General features: G+C 45.5%; 1 protein-coding gene across 1 annotated transcript; it reads left to right on the forward strand.

Moving 5' to 3' along the window:
- Window positions 1–956: 956 nt before the first annotated feature.
- Window positions 957–24287, forward strand: LOC128710255 (zinc finger protein rotund-like). Its single transcript, XM_053805301.1, has 5 exons — window positions 957–1574; window positions 1890–2444; window positions 10079–10165; window positions 10495–10818; window positions 22866–24287. Exons 1-5 carry the CDS (start codon window positions 957–959, stop codon window positions 24285–24287), a joined length of 3006 nt encoding a protein of 1001 aa, XP_053661276.1.
- The last annotated feature ends 2460 nt before the right edge of the window (window positions 24288–26747 follow it).

Consider the following 26747-nt stretch of genomic DNA (forward strand, 5'->3'; position numbering starts at 1 on the left):
GTGAAACTAATGTTCCTAAAGAGCCGTGAGGTTGAAGCGAAGTGCATCACACTGCTCCAAGCGAAAGCGAATGTAACCAAAAGTTCCTAAATGTTATCTAAAGCCTTACAATCGAAACCTCCACTCCAACGCATAGTGTCATTGTGATCGATGAAGAGATATCTTAGTGAAGCACCTTGAAAAGTGGAACAAATCCACACAAAACGCGCGTAGATTCAACGCAGCGCCAACTAATCTGGAGTACGGAACATCTGAAATAGAAATTGTGTCACATCCTCCTGTGTTGTTTTTCTCCCATCTCTGTCTCTCCCGCACAAACTCCCGCTCCAACTTGAAGCAAGTAAGTCAATTTTCAAGTTCCCCGCACATCCTCGCCTCTCACCATCTTCCAACGGATAGGAAGAACTTCCAGTTCCCTTCAATATCCCGCACGGCACTCTAAACTTCCCGCACGGAGATTGTGTGTGCAAAAGTTTTGCGGAAAAGTTTCATCGCACCAAAAAAAAAGAAGAGAATCTCCCGGAAAAGTTTCGCCTCGAGTGCGAACCCGGGGGAGGATTACCCGGGACCGGCATTATTCTAATAGTTTCTCGTTCGCACGAGTAAATCGTAAAAGTGACCGGAAAAGCGAAAGTCTTACCGTCGCTTAAGTATTGCTTCATGGTCCACCGTTGGTCAGTTTGAAGTGTGTGGGTGAAAGTGGTGTGTTTATTGGTGTTTGGCAGTGCGGTGACAGTTTGCAAGTGGAAATAGTAGTAGGCTGGTTGGTGAGTAACTTGCACTGAGCAAGATGAGAGTGGTGAGTTTGTGAGTGGGTGAGCTAGTGAGCAAAGAAAAATAAAGGTGGTGAATTTTCAACCTTCTCACCGACGAGTGGATGAGTGGGTTGGGAGTTAGTGGGAGTGCGATCTTAACCGTAGGGTTTTTGTGATTAAAAGTTCCTATTAGTGAAACAAATGTCTACAATTTATTCCTCACCAATGACGCCCTCGAAGCTGCGCATTAAGGACGATCTCTACAATCGTCTCGCTCCATCTCACACCGATGAGATGTTGTACAAAGCTGTCAAAACAAGAAGTTCCAACTATTTTCACACCGGTGAAGGTGCTATAAGCCACGATCAACAAGCGTCCAATGAAGATACGAACCGTAACAGAAGCGGTTGTCCTTCGCAAGTGATAAAAGAAAGAATTATTACGAAGCATTCACCAACCCATGGAGATGAGTGCGAGAATACGGACACAGGGGTTGCACACAAGTCTGCGTTTATCTTTCCGGCCCAGTTCTACAAGAACTTGTTTGCCGCTTCGGCGTCTCTGCTTAAGAAACAGCAGTCTGGGTCGGATACCTGCCGCCATTATCCAGAGGACCATTCGGAGGATGAAACTGGACACGATGAGCAGGCGGAAGATCTTTCTAACCCTACGGCGAGTTCACCTCTGGAGTTCCCGCGAAGTCTGTTCCCCAACCCATCGTCCTCACAGGCTCAAGCACAGCAACAAAGTGCGTCAGGCGGTGCACATCCGGAAATTGACCGTGATGTTGACACGAGTGAAAGTAATGAGATCCTGGAGGTTAGTTGACGCATAACTGTGTAGCATTCATCTTCGCTTATTGTTGCTTTATTTCGTACACACTCATTGATGACATCTGGATATAATTATTCCAACAACTTCTTTGCCATATCGGAATGAAAATATGATGTTCGTTTTTTGCACTTTCCGTGGATTTACGTTAATGCAAATGAAGCTGCCATGGAAGCAGTATGATTATAATGAGCTTAACGATTTCACGCGAAATTCCACCCAATTGATTCCACCTCAATTAACCGCAAATTAAACATTCTTTTATATTCGATCCGCTCCTCTCTCTCTCTCTCTCCCAATCAGAAACCGTCAAACGCATTCCCGTGGCTGTCAGAGGCGACCAACAACAACGACTATACCAAGGGCAATAACAATCATCACGGTACGCCGCCCCATCTACATCCGCACCCTCACCATCCGCATCACCATCATCACCACCATCATCCGCACCATTCCCATCATCCTCACCTGCCGCACTCGGCTGCAACCTCGGCCGGAAGTCAGTCCAATCTTGGGCCAGCTTCAAGCAGCTCACTAGCTGCCGCCAACTGTCGGCACGGACATCCGGAAGACACCAAGTGTCGCTCGGTGAACTGCGGGCCACCGCAATCGCCCTCGGCCTCCTCCAGCCTAGCAGCGAACGAGGGAGCTACTCCCGATTCCAGCAGCACCACGGCGACCGCCACGGCTATCCCCAACTTTAACCAGATGCCCGTCCCGGGCGGTGTGCAGGGCCAGAACCCGACCCAGGGCCTCGTGCACTGGATGAGCGCGGTAATGGCCGAGCATATGACCTCCAACCCGCACCATGATCCGGCTGCCGTCGGGATGCACTACATGTGGAACGGACCGGTCGAGGTGAGTGTCGAACATGTGTGAAGAATTTCATGGTTTTATACATGACGATGTACAGACGAAATGATGAGATATTTAGCATGAACTATTCGCTAAAGTTCGCAACTAAACTGAAAATATTTCCTAACCAACAAACGTCAAAACATTGTCATTCTCTGAAGCTGAAGCATATCTTTTTTCCACATTTCGGAATAAAATCATTCCCCCATCGTTTTGATACGCCGTAAAAGAAATCATCTGAATAAAACGCTGAAGTTATATGACAATTGATTTCCACTTTCCCGTTCGTACGGCTAGATGTCATCAACCGCTAGAGCATCCAAGAAAGATATTTCCTTCAGTTTGCCAAAAGAATATCCTCCACAGCTATCTCAAGAAAAACCCAGTCGCATCGCTCCCACCGACCATCAAATCCAATTGTTCGTACCCATATGCGCATGTGTTTGGTTTGGTTTGGCTAGCTTCTCCCAAGTGTGCCCAGTTGGAAAAGAAAGAACGTACGCCATGCTTCGTCATCCTGCTAGAGAAAGCCACCGCACACAACGAACGAACATCCAAAGTACCCCACGAAGAAGAACGAACTAGGTGAAAGCAATCCTCTTCCCGCAACACATACGAATGTCCTTGTGATTTTTTTCGTTGTTTTCGGTTGATCTCTTCAGTTCTCTACTCACTGTGTCGTCTGCTCCCTCTCCCGTTCGACTGGGGCGAAGAAAAACGAATCTCCAGCAGTATGGAGGATGTGTAAGAAAAACAAGCACCAGCGTAACAAAGAATGCTTCACGAGGCAGCAAACAACAGCAAATGAAAAAAAGGAAAACAAACACATCAACGCCAACTCCCTCCGCCCCCCTCCTGTCACGTGCGTTTTTCTTTCCACAGTTTGGTCGGTGGCGGGTGAGATTCAAACATTTGGAGCCTTTCCAACAGGCGGCTTCTTGAGGCTGGTCAGGCATGTTGTGCTTTTGATTATGCGTTGCCACTGGTTCTGTGAGTGATTTGTCGGAACAGGTTCCACGTAGTGGGTTTACTTCTTGTTTGAGGATGTTGTTTAAACTAGATTTTCGCTTTGAAGGTCAAATATCGAAGCCTAATATGACTTCCCAATAGTGTTTGAAAAATATATCACTGCATGTATGCATTATACTTCATCATATTTTTTTGTAACCTTCGCATCAGTAAATTCCCTTTCTTTTCGTTCCGTTAGCCATTTGGCTGGATGTCGATGATGTTTGACGACAACAAAGTCAGCTTGAATGGACATTTTTGTAAACATTTCCCTAACCCATGAAACAAAGCGATAAACCACCGTGCGTCTCCACCACGTCGCCCACGTGCTCCGTTGCTTTCAAACCTTCGCTAGAACAGAACTGCTTCACACGAACACCAGCAACCGAAAACGTTCTAGCGTTCACGAATACAAACAGTGATGGAGCAGTAACAGAACAGTAGCAGCCTGGTATAGAGGAGATCGAGTGAAAAGGACATCCGGAAATAGACGATTTTTTTTTTCAATTCTATGTTCCTTTTTTTGTTCTCTAATGCTTGTATGTGTGAATTTCCCCACTTTGGCATTTAACCCCGACCACCGAATTGAAATTGTTCGATTCAAATGAAAATAGAAAAAAACGTGAACATTTTTTGCCACAGTTCGAATAAAAGCGAATAAAACTGGCGGGGAAATCCGTCCCAGAAGAGCACACGGCTACCGTGCCTGGGAGGGAAAATTGCTATCCCCACACAGTACGGGAAAAGCAAAAAAAACACGGAACCGCTGTTAGAACAAACAGAAGTAAAAAAAAACTACTCACTGTTAACCTGCACACCTTCACACACTCTTCACCAACACGTTCATGGGTGTGAAAAACAGTAGAAATCACTAACACCATGCTTGAAACGGTAACGGTATGTGTGTGTGTGTTTCTCGCAGTTTGGAGCTGGAATTACAGCAAAATCCACGCTCGTTGCTGACGGATGATGGCAAGCAGTGCCAGATGCCGTAAGTGCGTTGTATTCCACACTGTTGTTCACGCACTGTGAATGTGTGTAGAAAGCAGCGAAACTTATTTCACATACTTTAAAAAAATGTAGTTGAACCTAGCGTTTGCATGAAAGTCCGGTCGAATAATTAAAACATTAATATTTTTTTCTGGTGATTAAACGAATAGTGAACCGTTTGATTCACATCCCTTAATGCTCATCTAAAGAATACTGAATGATAATCTATAACTGGGTTAATTGAGAGAAGTTTTAACATTCAAACGGTTTTCTTTGTTAAGGGAGTAGTACACTCTGGTGGATAGAAAAGAAAGTGAATTTTGAGGTTGTTTTCAAGATAACTACACATGAATGTCTGAATTGGAATCTAAAACCCCCGTCCCCAGCCAGTCTTTTGCACCTTGAACGGTCTATGAAGATGGCTATAATGAAGTATGGCGTATAAGCCGCCCTTCTGTAATGTAATAGAAAGCTTTTTTACATCAAAATAATAAGATTGTCAGTTGAGTTCGATATACTCAAAGCGTATATCTCGACACCTCACCTTATAGCTGAGCGTGTATCAAACTGCCTTGCTGTGCTCCATGCTTTCTTGCTCTTCCAACATTTTAAGCCTCTCAGCGTGAGGAGCGTTCGGTATCGGCCGCTGCAGTTTGTTCGAATAAAGTCAGGGTGTTGTAATTTGATTAGCGAGGCACCTCTGACAGCAATCATATGTTTTATGACACGTTACAGCTAAAGTAAGTTATTTTATAAAGTAACATAATAAAATAAATAATATGTTTTTCTTACTTTAATAAAAAGCTAGGAAGTAGTTCGTACGATAAAAAAATACAGCGACAAAAATAAGTATGTGAAATTACAAAGTTTAAAATGCGTTCTATTTGGACTTTGAGCTTTGAAACAAAAAGGTTCGCAATAAGAGTGTCTCATGAACTTCAGGTCATGACATAATGGACGCTCAACAGATTTTAGAAACCAAATTATTATTATTATTTTTTACATTTGCATAGTGTACTACCCCCTTGAATTACTTTACACTTTTTTCTTTGGTGGAGTAGAACGACTAACTCCTACGCTAAAATCTTTCATATATTTAAAGTGTTGAAGTCTGCAGCGAATAATAAAATACCATGTAGCAGCCAATATGAATACCATTATTGACTTTTAACCAATATGAGACTTTGCGGTTATCCTGCTTTATATTGAATAAACTTAAGGTATTTAAGTGCGTCATTTAGGTGTTTATCAGGCCTCGTCCCTTCGTAATATCTGCTTTTGCTGATATCAAATTAGCATAAAATATGTAACGCGATCATCAGATTGTGTCTTTGGTTTTTGATTTACAGTGCATGGCACACTTTATGGATAATTATTGCTTGTCCATCTGTCAATTTTAATTAGCAGTTCTCCTTAACAACAAGAATCGACTAAAAGACTGCTATATTTCATCAAAATTCTTTATTTAAATCAAAGTTTCTTGACGGTGTTTCCCGGTTAGACAAAATAATTTCCATCAGACAGCTAGGGCGAAAATCTCATAAATCGTGCTCATAAAGGATACATCAGAACCCTCCCAAAACCCGACCATGTACGACCGGCTTATAAATGATGTTGTCTGTCACCTTACCGACAACTTACGGAAGCAGTGCCGTTGCGGAAGCTTCAAGCTTCCGTTCTGCCAATATCCACAACCTCGAACATGCATTTCGAACCTAATCCGCCCACCGCTCACCTAATGATCCAGCGTCCTCATCCCTTGCCCGCACTACTTCTTCTTCCCCTTTTACAGCGATTTGGATTGAGTCCGGCCAGTTATTCCCGCGAGACATGGGGAATGTGAGTGTCGTGGTCGTATTCTTATTTTCGACCTTCGTCTCGATTTAAAACCCCATCCGCAAGCAGTGCTCGCGTGTATGTGTACGATGACTGTCCCATCGACGGACAACAGGGTACAGGCGGATATGTATCGAACCTAAAGACCCCATCTGCCCACATGCGTACCGTATCTACCCTAGCTAGAGATTTGGCCATCGGTGCGGGAACAAATTTCCCCCACGAGCCAGCGATTTTGGCTTTGATTCCAGAAATTTGCTCACCTAATGATTTATGGGCATCGCGCACGGGCATTCATTACATTTCCTGCTCTATTTTTCAATTTTCTGCCCTTTCGTACGTACGCGATAGGGACCGATTTCGCGTACGCGCAACGCTGGAATGCCGATGGTACCCGCGGCCACGACCACGTCAATACTTCAAGGCCGGATGCTGGCCGGTTGCCGCCCGCGGTGCCGAGTTCGCACGTAACAAAGGAGAAAAATAGACTGCCATTTTTCATGATTAAATTCAAATATTTGTAGTTAGCGAGGAAGCGCTGACGATGTTTACCAACCGGACCGCGGGATAATATAATTTGCAACCCGGAAGCAAGCATCGGTATTCTTCGAGAATTGAGGGTATTATTTTATGAAATGAGATGTTGAACAACGTTTCTATTAACTCCTCTCACTGTAGTACAACAATATTAAAAATAAAGAAAATATCAAAACATCATTGAAAATGTCAAACCAAACTGTTCCAATCTCAGTTTCGCCTTCCGAAGGGGAGCACATTTTTGTATTATCATTATCAAAACTTTTACTCCACTCACACACAACCTGCCGCGTTATGCACGTCGGTTGGAGAAAAAAAATCTAATTAAAACTACGAATTTCAAACGAGTCTGAACAAATATCGTCCCACCGCTCGGCGCCCGATAGCGCCCAGCCGGTTCGTCGCTTAAATTCCTCCTCAAAACACACGCTGATTGCGTTTTCCCACCGGGGGCTTCTTTTTGCTCGCGCCAAAAATGTCGCTCCTCCTCGTAACCCTCGCGCTGTGTAGGAAATGCGCGCACACGCATCATCATCATCATCGTCATCCGACCGGTACTACCGGAAGCGTAGCTGCGAAGTAAATCATTTAATGTACATTTTCGTCCGCCCAATGCCATTTCTGAGTCGTCGTTACTACCGTCCTGTGCATCGGCAAACATACGCCAGAGCGCGTAGCATGTGTGGTCCATACCGGTCAACACCGATGGGCATGAAGATCTCGTCTCGCACATGACGCCAAATTCATGTTGCCAAATTTTTCCTTTTTGGTTTCGTTTTCCAATTTTCTCCGCTAGAGTGGAAAAGCGAATGCTCTCCCCCATTTTCCCGATTTGTCGATTTGGCGAACGATCGTGTCCCGTGCATTAGGAGCACGAACATTTTTGTCCCAACGACGCACTTTAAGCCCGGGTACCAAAGCACCAGGGAAAAACAGAAATTCAACACTCTAGCAACGGGAAGCGAGAAAAGGGAAGAGAAAATGCTTGCACCGAAACGGACACGAAACGCGGCCTTTGCGGCAGATCCTTTCCTATCGTTACCATAGATTCATCAACACGTTTCAAACTTTCCCCTTCAAGCCTGCACCCCTGTCCCATTGCTGCCTTTTTTACGCCCGCTCGCCCTCTCCTTCGCCCTTCCCACCGAACTCGATCGGACCCGGTCGGAACCGAGCTCCATCAAAGTGAAGCAATCAAAGAAGAGAGCCAGTCGTTTGTCGGCTTCAGCTACGCTCGCTATGTGTCCGTAGCCCTCGAGCCGTTCCCAGCCCAGCTCGTGGCGTGAGGGGGGGGGGCACGTAGACGGAACATTGAAACCCGTGAACTAAACCCGATGTGCTGATGTGCGATGCTTTTCCCCCTTTTTTGCGTAACATAGACGGAATGGTGGCGGGAAAGGCGGGAAAAGATCCTTTTGGCCACCTTCCAGTTCCGGCTGCTTTGGCCGGGTTTAATTTTCACCACCATCACAGGGAGGGATGTTGAGGTGGTATAAAACAAAAAAAGAAGCAACCCAAACGTCAGAGCAAACTGGTGAACGCGGCCCCCAGCGGACGGGGCCGATCCGCACCGGGCGAGCGAGAAAAAATTCAATTAAAAAATAACTTTGATATAAAAATTTTCCACCCTTGAGCTAATTTTTTCCAGTATTTTAAATATTTTTTCCACCCTCTTACGTCCGCCACCCACCCCGTCCGGGGTGGTTAGGGGGGAGGCTGGCAATCCTGCCGCACAACGCGGTGCTGATTTTGAAACGAGACGAGACAGAACGCTTCGCTTTGCCTTCATTTGCACCCGGTTGCTGTACACACAGTTTCGCCGTTTCGAAAGGGCCCCGTCCCAGGACGGGAACGTTGTCTTGGTCGTGCTTTCGCGGAAACCTTTTCTTTCAGCTTTTTTCATCTTCTTTTTTCTGTAGTTTATTTTAGTAAACGAACGCTTGAAAGCGATCATTTTACAAGCATAAACCGCGGTCCACTTTCATCGGTTAACTGGTCGGGTTCTCAACGCCTTTTCTTCCAAGTGGCCACCCATTCCGCTCTGGTGCGTTGGGGTGATTTTAACACGAACACTTGTTTAGCATGTGGAAGACCATGGGAAAGTCGGGCTGGATGAATAATTATAAATCGACTTGCAGTTTGTAGAGAGATAAACTAATTTCAACTGGAAGATTGTCCTGCTATTGTGACTGGAGGGGCGAACTTTCATTATAGTTTATAGTTATGCCCTTTTTGGCAGCCCAGTGCAAGCATTTTAGAAATTTTTAATTTATTTGTTGATGATGAGCCAAACAATGCCACAACACATTTTAGAGCCACAAAGAGAGAGAGAGAGAGAGAGAGAGAGAGAGAGAGTCCAATAAGGATTAGGTGTACATGTAAGTTTAGAGCGTTTTAGAAAAGCTAATGCCACCTGATGCCATTTATTTGTCAGAATTGAGGGTCTCCCAAAACGAATCTTAATTAATCAAACTCAAATCAAATCAACTTAATCATACGCCAATCTTAATGAACAGACACAATCGACACCAAAGCAATGGTATACATATAGAGAGGTCAGAAGGATGTCAAATAAACCTTCACTGGGGAATGGTCTCGAACTTAGCTAATTTGTTTTAGGCGAGTATCGAAGGAAAACAGCAATAACTAAAGAATCGTCAAGAGGTAGTACATTTCTATCTGGTTAATAACCCCAGATTGTTGCTTCGGTTAATATCTACTATCTAATTATTATTATCTAACTATTAACTAATAACATCAATTTTTTAGAGAAACGAGGATGGCAAATGATTCTTTTTGGTTGAGTTAATCACAAGTTGCACGGTTTTGTTTTGAAATTCATTATTTGCCAGAAAGTTGGACATTTTGATGGACAATCCACTTTGTGTAACAACCTTGTAACACATTTTCACAACAATGCCCAATGTTTTTGAGGCAAAAACCGCTGCAAACTTTCTTGTACACTCAATATAGTTCGTTTGAAATCATTTATAGTTTTATCAGCTTTATTCAATAACACACCAACAGTACAAGCTAACTCAAAGTATAATTCTCTTGTTTCCTTTTAACGCACACCTTCCGCCACCAATTTCATCAACCTGTTTCCGTGGATCGTGTTGTTGACGAACTTGCCCCAAAATTACATTGTTGTTGACGGCTGAAAATGGAACGAAAATTAAAAACAATCTCTATATGCAAATATGCAACCAACATCCACGACGCATTACGATGCATCGCCGCCTCCATCTTCATTTGGGTTGGGGCAGCAATGTGGACAGCACACGAAGGATATGGACGCATACGGTGGTTGGCCGACACCCCGGAACCCGATGGCGATGAAGCAAGGATACGAGGTAGTGTTTCCGCATGGTCGTTGATGCGATGACGGTACAATCACCGTCACAGCACATGTTTTTTTTGTTCCTTTGGTTATTCTGTTTGAGGAGCAGATTATTGTTTTTGGGTGTTGTTTTGCAAGTGTAATATTAGTTTTCGTTGATTACAGTTTATTACTTTAGTTGTTTTTATTAGAGTAACATTTTTTTTACATTTTTATGTGTTTTATTATTAATGTTACGTTACTTACTATTACATTTAATCTTATCCTTTCATTTATTATTCTTATGTAAGATTTATCTACTCTGAAACAACTTTAATCCCCACTCTTCTCTCTTTCCACTAGGCAAAAATGAATCCAGTCGATCATCACCATCACCACCATCATCACCATCACAACAACCTGCAGAAGGGGCACATGATCGATGATGGGCGCTTGCTGGATCATCACACCATGCAAACGGGCGCTGCCCAGATGAGCCAACTGTACGGTGCCCGCGGATCATCCAGCAGTAGCTCACCGGGCGGCGGACTCACCGGACACGGTGGTCCCCCGAATCCGGCCACCGCACTGCTCGTCGTACCTCAGCCCATCAATGCGACCAAGATCGGTGGTACCGGACTGCCGAACGGAACTGGCCGAAAGTATCAGTGCAAAATGTGTCCCCAGGTAGGTTCCGGTCATGGCTTAAGATATATTACTGTTCCTGCATAATGAGCTACCTCGAAGATCTTCAAAAAACGGTACACGAATTTGCAACGACATTGCTATCGTCCGGGACAACACATCCGGGGCTCGGACGGGTCTATCTGTTTGCAGTGATGATTGAATAATTAAAACCTTTCACCATCACCTTTGTGCTAATTGTAAAGTGTTTCTAGGTGGATTGTAGCCTGCTTTTTGGACATACGCGGATTAAATTCATCCCAAATGAGGCTTCTGAACAAAAAAGGCCATTGCACATGTACGTCTTTTCCGGTGTGCGGAAGTTCCCAACTGGCCGCTCTACTTTAAATGAATTTAAATAATGATGAAGCTTCGAGAGTGGATCTGAAACACATTATCCGAAGCAATTTACTCATGCTACACAGACCTTCTCATACTCTCATTTAGATTTAGATTCAGACTCGTCAAAAGCTTTCTTTAAACAATATTAACAGACTCTACCAGCCGTCTTCATGTCCGTTGTCGCCTGTTAAGCATTGATAGCATCGTGTTGGCGTATTTTTAGACCATCAACCCCCTGTTTGGTTGGTTGAAACGGCTTAAAATGTAGACTTTTCTTTTCTGCCCTTGCTGCCCGAACGCAGCCGCTAGCCCGGGATAGCCAACGAATCGAAAAAAGAAACTCATTATCAACTAATTACAAACACTCAATCAAGCTAATGAAAGGAAACGAAATATGGAGTCCACTCTTCAACATCTTACTTCTAAACCTCCAGCGTTTATCGTGTCTTCCAGTGCGTTTTTTTTGCGCGGAGAGGCCGATTCCAAACCGTCGCTTTCCTCGCATCCGTGGGTGAGCCTGGTTGCAATTTTACCACCCCACAAGGGGCTCCACGTTTCCCCGCGTTCGTTTTCGTATCTGGAATCTGGGTCCCGGGTGAGTTTTCGGTTCTGCTTCTACCTTCAGTTTTATCCCACCAGGAATTGTTTTTCAAGATCTTTCTCCGCGGAGTTTCTTACATTCTTTGTTCGGGAGTTTTTGGGATCTTTTCACTTTGCGTTGGGGTTTCTGGACGCACTGCAACGCAAACCAACACGCAGAACCCTTCCGTTTCTGATGCAAGCTGATGGAAGGCGCACCCGAAGAACAAAGCTTGTCAGTGCCCTCTCCCCCTCCACCCACACGAGTAGGAGACAGTGTCCGGTTGGATTCTTGCCGTGTTCTTGTTTCTTTTGGCTCCCTTAACTTTTTGCTGGTAATAAGAAAAATCAACTTTCAAAGTTCGTCAATCGAACAAAACCAACATTTTTGCCCTTTTCCGGTGGGGTTTTTCGACCGGTAGTCTTTTGTTCCTTCTGTTAGTATGAGTAAAATAATTACTTGTCTAAAATCGCTCCTCGTAAAGTTGCAATTTTTACATCCAGGACGTGAAGCAGAGTGTAATCCCGCGGAAAGGAAGATTTTTCATTTATCGTCCATTCGAAGGCGCATACGAAACGGGTGCAATTATTTTGCTCAAATTATTCACCAACATCATTTCCACATCTACACCGTTCGGACATGTTGCACGAGCCACCGACGGAGGGAAAACTTTCCCATTCACGACAGCACCAATGAATTCTGGTGGTGGCCTGAACCATATTTGAACCGGTGCAAAGGGGCAAGCAACAAAGTGTGACAACTTCCCTAACGACACCCGGAACTTCGTGCCCGGTTGACGGTGATATTCGGTGCAGAAAAAAAAAATCTGTACACTGAGAACCAAATCAATTGTTTTGTTCTCGGAAAGCAAGACAAGCAAAGCTGGCGAAACTTTCCCATTCATTAAGTGACAGAGCGTTTTTCCTTTTTTTGGGTGAAGTTTTTCTGTTACAGCGGCACACTTTTATTTCAAGTCGCCTAGACTGGAATGGGACACACAAAGAAAAAAAGAAACAAAGCTCTGAACCAATTTCCAAGCGTTTCATAGCTTGCGTTAATTGGCAAACCTCCGGCAAAAGGCGCTCGCGAGGATTTTGAATAAACAACGTAAAAGTTTGATCGACCACTCCGGTTCCGGCGGACGGCGCTAAACAATTTATCTAACAACCTTGACTATTGGGATAAAAATGTATAATTCATTCGATGCATTTTTGCCCAAACTGCATGCCAACTTTTCCGCGAAAAATCCATTCGCGGAAAGTTATGTAAATTCGCGTGACGGTGAAGCACACACAGAGAAAGGAGCGCGCGCGCGTGTTAGCCCGATGCAGCCAAAACAATTGTCAGAATTTCATTTTATCAGCACCCGGAAAGGGGTCCCGGTCCGGTCGGTGTGTCGTATGTGTGTGGGAGCTAAATTGGAGTGGGAGACAAAAAACCACAAAACCCGAGGAAAAACCTGCACATTTTTCCACATTTTCCATGGTCACTCCATATGGGAGCTTCATTCCATCCCCCTGTTTCCACTGAGCCGCTGCTCCATGTATGCTGTAGAGATGCAATCTCTCGCTGGCGATCTCCTGTCCCTTACCGAGCTCTTTTTTCTCGTTCTGCTTAGACCAAGCGATGGCGTGGATCGAGCAATACAGAAAGGTAAAAAAAAATGTCTGCACCCTGTATCGAACTCTTTTCTTTTTCTGGGTAGGTATTCGGTTTCCACGAGTTTTTTTTTCGGCGCTGCTCGACTAGAAAGAGCTGAAATTTCCAACCCAAAATTGATCGGTACCGAGCGTTGTCGAGCGACCGGGTTGGGGGATGGGACTTATGAAACTCCGTGAGGGGTGGGTGGGATGAGTACACAAATTTGGAAACTTCCACCAATTTTTCGTTGTTTCGTTTGTTGTGTGTCTTTTTCTACCGGCTTGGTCCCACACTAAACTCGTTGGGTTTCCATCCGAACGATACCGCATTCGCCGATGGCTCTATCATTTAATCAACTCTTCCCTCCCCTAAGCTGGCTCTCCCTCACACACCGTAGTAGGCACCGGTTGCTGACCACACACCAGGGCAACCGATTCGCATCACCACACCGTATGGAAATTCGTCTGATGACCGTTGATGGTCTAGCGTGTCCAGTGTTTGCCATCGCCCCGGCAGGTTCGTGATGTTCGGCTGATGGTGTGATGCCGCCCGATGACGGTCACGGCCGTATCTACGTACGGGAAGGAAACGATGCGTGCCCGTGTATGCGTTCCTTTCAAACGAAACACGGCATTTCGCTTGAGATCTTATTGCATGCGTTTTGTTCTGTTAGTCCTTTTTCCCCTCCCCCTCCCGCTCCGTCCTTTATCCTTTCCGAGCCCTTCGATACCTGCCAAACGCGAAACGAAGTGGGCATTGGGTACCAAATTTGAATTTGTGCTTTTACCATCTTTTTGTGTTGCTTTTATTTCTGCCTCTTGCCTTGTGTGCATAATTTGCCCGACACTGTTCACTGGTTCACGTTTCGGTTTTACTCGCTCTGTTTCGACTAAGGCTTCGATTATTGGAAAGCTGCAAGGCATGCAGAACCCGAATATCGAATTTTCCTTTCTGCCGAAACGCATGATTGCATCTGCATCCTGCGTGCATGTGTTTGATGTGCATTGTACGGTATTCATCGTATCTAATTTTTATCTTAGCAAGTTTGCATTTCGTGAAACTGGACCCAACATGATTAAGCGAGACACCGAGCCTTGTGAAGACTAAGAACTGTGTTAATTGCTTTTAGACAGTATAATATTTTGTGAATTGTGCAATTTATAGATTGGGTAGAAAGAGTGACTTAACGCTTGACATAACTTTTAGGCGATTTACCAACAGTCTACGTTCTGTTCTGCCTTAGGAAAAGTTATGTAAAGCATTGAATTAAAATTTTCTTATTAAAGTTTTTAGCTCAATGGATGGTCGAAACAACCAGAAAAGTATTTAACCACTTATTTACACAATTATAATAATCCGATACGTTTAATTTAAACTTCCATCATTCATTTATAATGAAATTGTACAAGTTATACGAACAATCGATTCGATTCCTTTCAATGCTGTTTTACTTCTTTATCGATTTAATTGGTTTAGTGTGAATTAAAAAGTTTCCAAACTATCAAATTCCTTCCACGCTACCACCGAATACGCATACATAACCAACTCCGCTAGCAAAAAACCAAATTTTCACCTCACCACATTGACGCCCCTTTTCCCACCCGCCTACCCGGATTGCACCCGGATCGATTCGGGGATCGAAAACCCGTCCCCGAACATTGGTAGATTGTTGTTTTGTCTAGCTGGTGAAACTAGTGTAAGTAAATGGCGAAATAAACGTCCTCCGTCTCCGTCACCCAAACGCACACATGTGCGCTCAATCGATACGCGCGCGTTTCATATGCCACGCGGAACACGCGACGCATCCATCGGAACGCATCATGCGTCGTTCATGCGTCATCCGAAGGCCATATAGAAGTGGTTTGGCAAAATGCAAAGCATCAGCACCACAATCGCCCTGAACCCAACCCATCCTCGCCCAGACGGAAGTCTTGGCAACGCAGCAAACAGAAGCGGGAAAAGAAAACACCACAGCGAAAGGCGAACTTCGCGCCACTATCTGTGTTGGTGCAGGTTCGGTCCGGTTCGGTGTTCGGGGGGACAACAAACCCAGCTTCCTTTTGCTTTGGCGAAATAAAAATTCGCTTTCCCGCCCGTGCTCTAGCTGGTGTGCGTGAGTGACGCGGTTTGTTTTCCTCTATTTTCCTTCCCACCGAGTGAGCCAGACTTAGGCGCTTCGGGTACGCGAGATCCTTCTCTCGCACGCGATGCGTCCCGGGGTCCAGCCGCGGAAAAAAAGCACGCACACACGGCGAAAAAATCGGGAAAAATCGCATCCCTTTCCCTTGGTTCGTGCCAAGCGCCAAGGGAAGCAAGGCGGTCAGCAAAGCAGCCTATGTATACGCTAATGTTCTTTTTATTCTATTGTGCTCCACAATCGGCCACGGTACCCCATGTGAAACATCACGTACCAAGCAAAGCGGATCTTGTTCGTTTCGTCCCTTCGCTGTGATTCGCTGTCCCGCTTGTTCGGCTTGGCCGCGGGAAAGGGACAGCGAAACGGCAAACCCGGCACCCAATATGTCGAAGCGATAAGGAAAAGCGAAAAAAAACGGAAACCTTATCCCTGCCCCAGCATCCGGCGCAGGGGGTAGGTGGGAGGTGGTATGAGGAAAACTTCGGGGGGAGGAAAGGGGGATAATTCAAATTTGACTGCGTAACACACTCACAGCGAACAGAAGCTGGACACCGCGGTGGACGAACAGAGCAAGCGAGCGAGTGAGAAAGAGTGAGAAGTAAATGAGAAAAAATGCACGCAAAAGTTGGGGAAAAAATGCGCATCCATCACGCTCACTCGCACGCGCTAACCTTGCGCTACCCCCGGTGAACCCGAAGAAAGGCAATTTTTTCGTCCTACGGTTCTCATCCTTTTTTTCGTCCTTTCTCGCATTTGAACACCAAACACACAGCTGTGCTGGTATTGGTGGGTCCCATCGTTCGGGTGTCCATGTCCGATGGAGGCGCCCAGCACCGGATCCTTACCTTGTACTGTGTTGGTTCTCGTGCACCCATACACACCACCACCGGCCATTGGACAGACAGGCGCGCTGGGGAGGAGGGTGGATGGATGGGCTGTAGAGGAGGAGCAGAAAGGCCACCCCACAAGTGGATGCAACACATGCAAAAATCTCGGATTTTTTCTCCATCTCTGGCTACGCGGCGTGCGCGGCGTTGTACAGGATTTTTATTTTTGCCGAACCACCAACGGAGATGGCATCCTCGGGTTTTTTTCTTGTCCTTGCGCTCCTTTTTTAATTCTCCACTCTCTGCACTCATTTCGGTTGCGCTTCGTCTTGTCTTGTTTTTTTTTTTCGTTTTTAATCTGCACTCATTACGGTTCGGTGAAAAATCAGCCAGACCTGTTCGCTGGTGAACAGTATTGCAATCCTTTTGGGCACAAGTGTTTTGTTGCTCCATTAGCTGGTTATTTTTTTGTTTAGCTGGCTATTTTTGTTTTAATTATTGTTTGTTGTTTGATATTATATAGAGGGAGTTCTTAGTGTTATATTTTTATGTTTATGTTGTTAAACACATTTTCTATGTTTTCATGTTTGCTCTTTTAATTTTTAAATTTGTTTTGTGCTATCCGTTCTTAAATCTTTTAGTTTTTTATGTTTATTTATATGTTTTATTGTTTCGTAGTTTGCTTTTTCTTTTCAATTTATGTACAGTTCACATATTCTTCTTCTAGAATAATCTTGTCTTGTTTTTTCCTTGCGAAATTTGTTCTTTTAATAATGTTTTAATTTTTTTTTCAATTTTCAATTGGCTTTTTCTGCCCTCATTTTCGTTATTAAAACACCTTTTTAATACCGCTTGACATTATCGGACATTTACATCGCACCGCTAGGACATTTGGCCGAACGGTGCCCACCTTCCAGTACCCATTTTCTTCTTTCGTTTTATTTTTTCGTCTTCCTTTCATCACTCCCCCCACCAAAACAACCCTTGCAAAAGACCTACCCCGTTTCCTCCCACCCAACCAGCCCCCTGGAGCGTAAATGCGTTTTTATCCACCAAACACGATCGTGTCATCGTCTCGTCGGGTGGGTGGTCAGCACACTCCCAGTCAGGAGGGTTGAAAAATTTGCACACGATTTTTTCTCTCCCCTTTCGGCCCCTATTTTTCGCATCCTTTTCTACCCATCCCCCCTTCGGTTCCGCATCACCAAGCTGCCACACGCACAACTCTTCGTCCTTTCGCCGTCAGCCCGGTTGGCCACCGAATGCGCCCAATCGTATCTTCATCAGGTCCACCTTTCGTTACCACCTGACCCCGTTGCCGTCGTAAGAGGAGCATCCGGCCCACCACTACCGTCCCCATGTTGCCCGGATTCCCCATCGAAAATGATACTACTCGGTGCAAAGCCACCACAGCATCAACCAGTCGTCGGTTCGGCCAGTTTCGGTCTCGGCCTTCTCGGTCGCTCCTCGGCAGGCTTGCACACGGTTCCAACGCATTGAGAAATGGAAAGGAGGAAAGGTGCTCAATTGGTGGTGATGGTGACGGGTACGCGCCGAACCGCGGTTCAAATGAGACGAAAACGAAGACGATCCTGGACACGCGGGGAAACGGAAGGAGGAGGAGGAAGGGGCAGGGCGAGTTTTTTTTCGGGTGGCTAGGGGAAAAGGGAAAGGTTCCGGGGACATTCAGCCCAACCAGCGCGCGCTCAGACGCCACGCCACACACAGAGCGTTTTTGGTGCAAAAAAATCAGTCGAGTTTTTACATTCTAATGAGTAACAGCACATAAAAATTGCGCTGCCCGCAACACGGTAGCACGCGTCCGAAACACGCGTCCGGGGCTTTGCGCTCGGAACAAAAGCGACGGAATTTGGTACGCGGTACCAAATAGCGCGCGCGCTACTCGGCAATTGTTTTGTGCGACGGCAAAAATTGGCCACGGAGGCCGATTACTCCTGTGCGCGGTACGCGGGTTTTGTCTGTTGGCTTATCTTGAAGAAATTCACACACACACACACAAACGCGGGCGCGAGTACGGACACGGACAAGTTCAAGTGTCACCTTAATTACCTGCACACACACATGCACACGGTGCAATGTTTGACTTATCGAACGATCCCGGTGTGTGCTGCCCGCGACCACGAGTGTAAGACGAATGCAATCGAAATGGAAATATAGATCCTCCGTAGTGCCATCCGTGTCTGCCCGATCGGATCGAACGCCGATTGCGCGCCATTCCGCGCGTGTAATTGCTGCTACAGCAGCAGTAGCAGCAGCGGTGCCACCAACAACAAAAAAACTCCCCCAACCGTCTGTTAGCTATAGCCGAGTGATTTGATATACAACAAACAAAGCAAAAAACCGAACCAGCCAGTTATAGAAAGAAATGGAAATGAATGTGTAAAAAAACAACAACAACAACACACGGAAGAAACGCGACCAGACCGCGTTCCAGTCCGGCAGTTTCCAGCGCAGCAGCAGAAACGGTTCGGGTGTGAAAAGTCGCGCGGAGCAAAAAGTCGCATCTCGTCGTCGGGCCAGCAAAGCATCCACAAACACAACCGTCCAAGCCAGCAGGGGCTTTGTCCCCTTCGCGCCACACGGGGAGCGGTGCTGCTGGGAGCGGCGCGGTAAATGGAACATTTAAAAAGGGGCCAACCGATTGAACCCCGTAAGAAAAACCGCCATCAAACCGACAGCGGCAGAATGTGGCGGGTGGTGAATATATAGAAAAAAATCAACCGAAAATCCAAACAAACATTGGACACATCGTGGATGCGAAATGTCATGGCGCGATAGAAACAGGGGCAACAAAAAAAAAACAACACAGCTGCACTGCTGAATAGAATAGCGGGCTAGAAAAATGGATTCCATTTGCTGGGATCTAGTCGATCGCGGCTCGGTTCAGCTTTCGCATTCAACCGTTCCCTTCGGCCGTGTCGGAGGGAATGGTTGAGTCGCTTACCGAGGGCCATCAGCATCGATACGGCTTTGATAAACGTAACCAGCGGTGGACTTGTTTCTTATCAAGCGAAAGTTTGATATGCCGGGCTGCTGCCGTGTACCTTAAGTGCCTTTCTAGTGTGAGTTCATCGTATGTGCATTTGTGTGATACTACGAGTGATGTGCAATGGCCATGCAAAGTGCAAATGTGCAATCGTACAAACTTCGATTGAAAGATATCTTGATAAGAAATCATTCTTAAAGCCATTCTTACTACACAAAAAGGACCATTTAAGTGATGTGAAATGGTGTAAACTAAGTGCAATATGAAGAAATCAATTAAATGTGCATGCAAAATTCAACTATAACATTGAGCAGTTTATAGTATAGATGTCCAATTTCTAATTATTGCAGCAATTTTCAGTGAACTTCTAATTTTTGATGTGAAAATGTTTAAAGTTGCTGTTTTTGTAATACATAATATGACTATTGCAATAATATTTTCGCATTCAAACAGCGGCATTCAAAATTTTAGAAATACTGTTTTGCAGATTTATTTAAAATTGTTATGAATCAATATTCAAATTATTGTTTATTTTGGTTCCTTCTAGTAAAATTGAGTCTCTCATGGAGACGCCTGGTCAATTTCCAGAAGGAGAACAGTGTCACACACAAAGTGTTAATAGCTATTCGTCAATGATTTCTTGTTAGTTTTGACAACGAAGAATGAAGCAGTAAGACATACGACGAGATCTAACAGTGGTTAAAAACTTGTGCTGTGCGTGCTCAAAGTGTGTTAGTACTGCTTCCATTGCAACCTTTGCCCACTACTGTCTCAAGCTGGAGGGACGCGTCGTTGAGTATTCCCGCCCGGGAGGTGGACTAGACTACCACAACTCGCCACTGATCGGTGAAATCGCTGCCGGTGGCGATTACAGTCAGTTTCATCGCTCTATAGACCAGCTACGATCGCTGAACGAAAGGGGCATTCTTGCGTCGGCATCGAACACGCAGCTCACCGTCACCTTCACACCGATCCAGAACAATGGCAATAATCCCACGGTGTTGGGCTATAATCAGCAGCCACCGCAGCAACAGCAACAGCTCCCAGTGCAGCAAGTGCAGCAGTTGCAGCATCAACAACATCCACAGCTACCACAACATCATCTACAGCAGCAGCAACAGCAGCAACAAAATCAAAAACCATTCCTACCGAACGGTCTCGTAGCACATCACGAATTTCCGCTCAAGTCCACCAACACTCTTAACGCAATCGGTGGAGTGCCCGGTAACATATCACTCGCAGTGAACGGGCTGCTTGTCGGCAGCAATGGTGTCCCGCTCGTTGATGATCGTCTGAACAACAACCATCTTGGGGTTGATGGCACCAATCTCCGTCCGAATGCGACCGTTAATCCCTCCGGTCCGGTTATCGGCGGTGCTACCACTGCACCGGTACAACGTGCTAATGGCGGTGGTCCGAACCATTTACCGGTTAGTAGCGCTATTGCTAGCAATGTTCCAAGCTCCACCAACGGAGGACCAACAACCGTCGGTGGTGGTGTAAATTCCGGTCCAACGAATTCCGCCAGCGATCAGATCGATCTGGAGCTTAAGCAGTTTATTGTGGAGAAGAAGGAACTGGACAGTTCCTGTCCCCCATCACCAACGAATAGTGTACTGCTAATGCAACAGCAACAACAATTGCTTGAAGATTCGGATGATTTGCTCGATTCCAAGGACTCAAAGGTAAGCAGCGGGGGTTTTACCCCGTTGGGAAAATCATCTTGGACAAAGTGGTCAAAAAAAATGGCTGTTCTTATTTTTGTATCAACATGAATAAATACATTATTTTTTTCAATTACGTATGGTTGGGGAAATCAGTGATAAATCTCTTATAAAGTATCTATTAAAAATGTATGTAATTGCTGCTAAAGTGACATTTTGCACTAAGAAAAACAGTATAGAAGAAAAGAAAAATTTTCTTTCCCAAAAAAAAGGATGCCGAGGAAGCTTCGTAAAAACCCCACTTTCATACATCAAGAAGAAGATCAAATTTAGCATCTGAATTGAACCAGCTGAATAGACGGATCTTTTGTGTATTTGGTGGGACTGGAGAGAAATCGTTTACTATGAGCTTGTAAAGAGCTTCTATAGAGCTTCTATATGGCTAAAACAATTAATTGTACTGTCAACAACCAGACCATTTGAAGCTATCCATTGTTCAGTAACGGCTAGAAATGACCAACAGATGCATGTTTGTATTGGCAATGGCACAATGGCAGTGTGACAATGGCACATATTTTAAACCAATTTTACACCTTTTGCTTAGATTTTGTGCTATGCTAACTAACTCAGCTGTCAAATTTCCAAAAACCGCATATCTCCGAATCCACGCATAAGAGGAACCGCGTATCTCGGGGACTGCCTGTACTTTACAGTAGAAAATTCAAAATAACAAAACGTAAAAAAATTAATGAATATGACGTAAATCTGAACGGAATAACTAACAAAACAAATTCAAACAAACATTTGTTCCTTCTTTCTCGTTATCTGAAGAACTTCTTTTATTTTGCCCAACATTACAATGATACAATGAATATAATTTTTCGCCCCATCTCTTATGAGACAGCGGATTATTATCAATTAACTACACCAAAAGAACAACGTGAAAAGCACACCCACCAAAAGTGTGACGAAAAACTTACAATTCCTGTCCCACTTCAACAACTCCCCAACTTAAACTTCCATCCGTACAATTTGCGCCGCTTAACCGCTGCCAACCGTCACCGTGTGTCGGTAGTCCGTCGGTGTCCGTCGTGGTGGCGGGCAGGCATTTTGTTTTTAATTACACCCTGCTGGGGGAATACCGCACACGTTGACAGCGACATGGAAGAGCGCTTCTCGCGTTTGGGTGCGCTTTTTTACTACTTGCCGGGTGGGAAATTATGTGCAAATTTCACCACCAAACGCAATCATCACGCCCGCAAGCCGACGCTTCCGGTGGCCTCCGGTAAGCCTTCCTGCTGCTTGACACCTGGCGAGTGCCATGGTGGATCCTTTAAGCTGACACCTTTTAGACCGCTGGCAACAAATGGCCGAGTAGAGTAGTATCTGTTGTCTGGAGCAGAGCATTCCATGTTCTTACATCGTTCGTATCCGGTTACCGGTACCAGTTTTTGAGAATCCGGATTTGTACTCTCTATCGCTCGGATATCTACTGCATTGCGTAATGCAAGTAACATGACGCAAACGCCCAGAGAGAACACTGCAGTTTAGTTACTCTTTTAAGCTAATTCAACTGGTCAAGATAGTGATATTAATTATTGGACGGCTATACTAAATTATTTTCAGAAGAACATGGTGAACTACAATGAAGAACAATTGAAATCGCCATTTTCCGCTCCTCAAGAAATCGAAGCATTTATTTTCGAGAAATTTTAACCTATTTTAATAATACGATTAATGTACCAAGTACGTTCTTCATCTTCGAGGTAGCTCCAAACTGCGGACTATATGCTAGAGATGTCTTTCTGTGTAACATTACTTTTAAAACTGACCTTTTTACACTGTTTTGCAGATCTTCACCTCCAAAGCGGACCTGCAGCTGCACACGCAAATTCACATGCGTGAAGCCAAGCCGTACAAATGCTCCCAGTGCAATAAGGCGTTTGCCAACTCGAGCTACCTGTCGCAGCACACCCGCATCCATCTCGGCATCAAGCCGTACCGGTGCGAGATCTGTCAGCGCAAGTTCACGCAGCTGTCGCACCTGCAGCAGCACATCCGGACGCACACCGGGGACAAACCGTACAAGTGTCGGCATTCGGGCTGTCTCAAGGCATTCTCGCAGCTGTCCAACCTGCAGTCCCACTCGCGCTGTCACCAGACGGACAAACCGTTCAAGTGCAACTCCTGCTACAAATGTTTCTCCGACGAACCGTCGCTGCTGGAGCACATCCCGAAGCACAAGGAGTCGAAGCACCTGAAGACGCACATCTGTCAGTACTGCGGAAAGTCCTACACCCAGGAGACCTACCTGTCGAAGCACATGCAGAAACACGCCGAACGGACAGATAAACGGCCTCCGATTGGGACGCGAAGTAGCAATAGTACGGTCAACCTGAGTGCGTCCACTCCCGGCAGTAGCAGCTCGGGCAGTGGCAGTGCATCGAACGGACCAACGACCACCGTCGGTCCGGCCACTATGACCGGCGAGAGCACGTTCTGGCCGAAGGTAAGCCCGGACTCGGCCGCGGCCACCATCAACGATGTCATCAACCAACAGAACAATCACCACGACTTCAGCCTAACTCCGAATGGCAGCGCAACGAATGGCAGCAACGGTAGCACCGGCAATGGTTCTGCAACTAATGGGCCACAATCGGGCGGTGGAAATGCGGTACATGGGTCCGGGTCGGACCTTCCCGGATCCCACCATCAGCGGGATGATGCTGTCGACGAGCTGGTTGGAGCAGGCCGAGGACCACCCGACAATGCGAACACACCCAACGGAAACACCAACACCGGCACCGGAGGTAATCAAGGGTCCGCACAGCAGCAGCAGCAGCAGCAACAGCAACAACAACAGCAGCAGCAACAACAACCTCCACCGCAGCAGCACAACGGAACTGCACCCATGAACGGCAACCTGGCAATCCCACCCGTCTCAACACCCATGTCCGCTAGCTACGACTCGAGCAGCATAGCGAAGGCCACCAGCAACTCGGCCTTCACGCCGATCAACGCGATGCCACCGCATCTGAACAGCCTGCAGCACCACCATCAGCTAGCGACACAGAGGCCCTCCTATCTGTACGATGCCATCAGCTTCCAGAACCAGAAGGCCGCCATGGCACAAAGTCCTTCGAATGCATTTCCCAACCAGCTGATCTCGCTGCACCAGATACGCAACTACGCGCATCAACCTGCCGGTGGGTTAATGGCCGGTGAGCATCTGCTCGGTGTCACCGTCGGTCCCGGAGGCAAGGACAAGGGTTAAGATCAGGAGCACTTCCATCGCTCCCCGTGTAATCTCAGTTACACAGCTACGCCTACTCCCTCTGTACATACACGCTTGACGATCGATTTCGATCGACGGTAAGCCACCTGGAACGAGCAAGAGCAAGAGGCTAACCAAAATCCGACGTGCGAGTAAGGATTTCTGATCTTAGGATGCAACCTCTCGGAGGTCGTCCGATTCTGGGACTCACTTAACACGCTTGGAAGAGGATGATGAACTTTCAAGCGATCCATACCTGGTATAGTTTCGTTGCAACATCGCTTCCATATCCTGCCTCTTTTTCCTCCCAAATGCTCCCTTAACTCACAAAGGACATATCTCGTCTGTCGTGTTCCGAAAATAGATTTCTTCTCTGGCGCCACATGACAACGGTTGAAACGATACAGATTTATTTTGATGCATTTTTGTTACTACACCTAGTGTCACATCGTTCTCTGCTTCCGCGGCCCAAAGGGGGACTGTTGATGATGGGTAGTGAAACATTTAGATGTTCAAAAATACCCCCCAAAGCAACCGTGATTACTCGTGAGACACAACTAAATGAACAGGACCGTCCAAATGACTCCATCGTCTAGCTGATCTACTGTCTGTTCTTTCGCGTTTACAGTTCCCTTGGTGCGTTTCGTTGGCTGGCGTCAAAAATGGCGATGTCCGATAGAAGGGTTTTAGTTTCCTACATACAACTGTGATAAACCAGTAAGATGATGGAGACATCTTGCCAAAAGAATGCTCCAGTCTCGCTTGCGTTTCCTTCTTTTCCGCTCGTGTCTGTCGCTACTTGTTCGTTGCTTCCACGCAATGCGTCGTCCTCCATCTTTCCAACAACCCTCAGATTATTTACCGTCTTGAAATGCGTCCGACAAACGTGCGATGTTCAACTGTAGATGTAAAAAACTATAGCTTATTCCGTTTACGAAATGACGGTGTTCCGCCAGTTCGTAGCATTCTAAGCTTGCAGCAAAACAACGTTCCTCATATGGCACTGAATATGAGAATAAATGTGTAAAATTTAATGTGAGCACTGCGTGCGCATAGGTTACAATCATGGAAGGAGCATTGACTTTTTCCAAGCATCTTACTTCGCTCATTACTTATTGCAAAATTAAACGAACTCGTTCAAACGATCAATCGATGAACTACTGAATGCGGACAGTGAGCACCGGCAGTGCACCGATATCTTAGCGAAGGCTACAGATATGCCACCGAGCGAAAGCAACGAAATAATGAGAAGATACTACTAAATATAAGTAATGGAAAAATATGAAACTAACTAAAAACCTACCGTCGTTGACTGTCGATGGTGCAAAGCATAGGCAAAACCTTACGCTAAGTAACATTAAAACCTGTAACTTAAGTAACTGAAATTCTGAACATACAAGCGATCCACCACGGCAAAGTCCTGCAAGGCGCTGTTGCGTGCGTTCGCTGCACCTGTGTATGTGTGCGTGTGTGTGTGCCACGGAAATGATTGAACAAACTGATCGATGTTTCTTGTTCTCGCGTTCTTTTATGGCGATCGTCTGAACAAACGTACATTAAAATGAGAGTCCTGCTTCGAAGGACCTATTTGAGAAACGGAAAGATTAAACTATTTTTTATTTGTATCATTGTATCTGTACATCCTTCACAACACAACAAACACACACGCATCCAGACACATAAAACACAAAACTATGAAACTACTTCAAAAATCGAATAAAAATAAAACTCTTATAAATGTATGTAAATTACCTAACCAGTCGTTTTCTTGTTGAACGTTCTTTAGTATAACAACATTTTTACGTTGGTGATGTTGTGTAGCCGAAGCGTAAACGACACAACGTAATTAAAACCTTTACATCAACAAATAGCTAATTTATTAACATAATGTGCAGTGCCACATCCACACCTACCGTTATCTATCCACTGCTTGAACCCTACTTCCGCATCCTGATCGGAGACAAGATATCGATCACGATCGTTCTGCTCTCTCATCCCTGGACACTTATCACCCGACGAGAGATTACTCGTGGAGAGCGCACGTGAGTGTCCGGCTGGGTACGCACCTAACAAAAATAATCAATAAAATTAGAAATATAATCGAAAGAACGAGAGGTCAATGCAATTGGTTCAATCTTTGAGAACACCAGCATCATACACATTCATAGACAAGTTTTGAATGCTGTAAGTGAGTTGATTACCAGTAAAAATTATTTGTTATTGAATGACCCCTGTACATTTTATTGCTTGCATCAACTATTTTCAACTTTTATTCGTTAGAAAGAAAGAAAGATAAGAGCAAAGTATGCAATTCTCACAACATAGTTGCCTTTTTAATACCTCGATTCCCAGCTGTTGTCCATCACAATTTTGTTGTCAGCGGGGGACCAGAAATTTTCCGTGGACGAACCACTGTGCTAGGAAATCCTGCGCACAAGTGTTGAACCTGCAGCTATAACC

This window comes from Anopheles marshallii, chromosome 2 (genome assembly GCF_943734725.1).
Source record: "Anopheles marshallii chromosome 2, idAnoMarsDA_429_01, whole genome shotgun sequence".
NCBI classification, from domain to species: Eukaryota; Metazoa; Arthropoda; class Insecta; order Diptera; family Culicidae; genus Anopheles; species Anopheles marshallii.

Coding starts and splice junctions, on each gene's coding strand:
- LOC128710255 (XM_053805301.1), top strand. CDS start 957: ATGTCTACAATTTATTCCTCACCAATGACGCCCTCGAAGCTGCGCATT. Junction 10,166..10,494: donor CGATGAAGCAAGGATACGAG/GTAGTGTTTCCG, acceptor TCTTTCCACTAG/GCAAAAATGAATCCAGTCGA. Junction 10,819..22,865: donor AGTGCAAAATGTGTCCCCAG/GTAGGTTCCGGT, acceptor ACTGTTTTGCAG/ATCTTCACCTCCAAAGCGGA.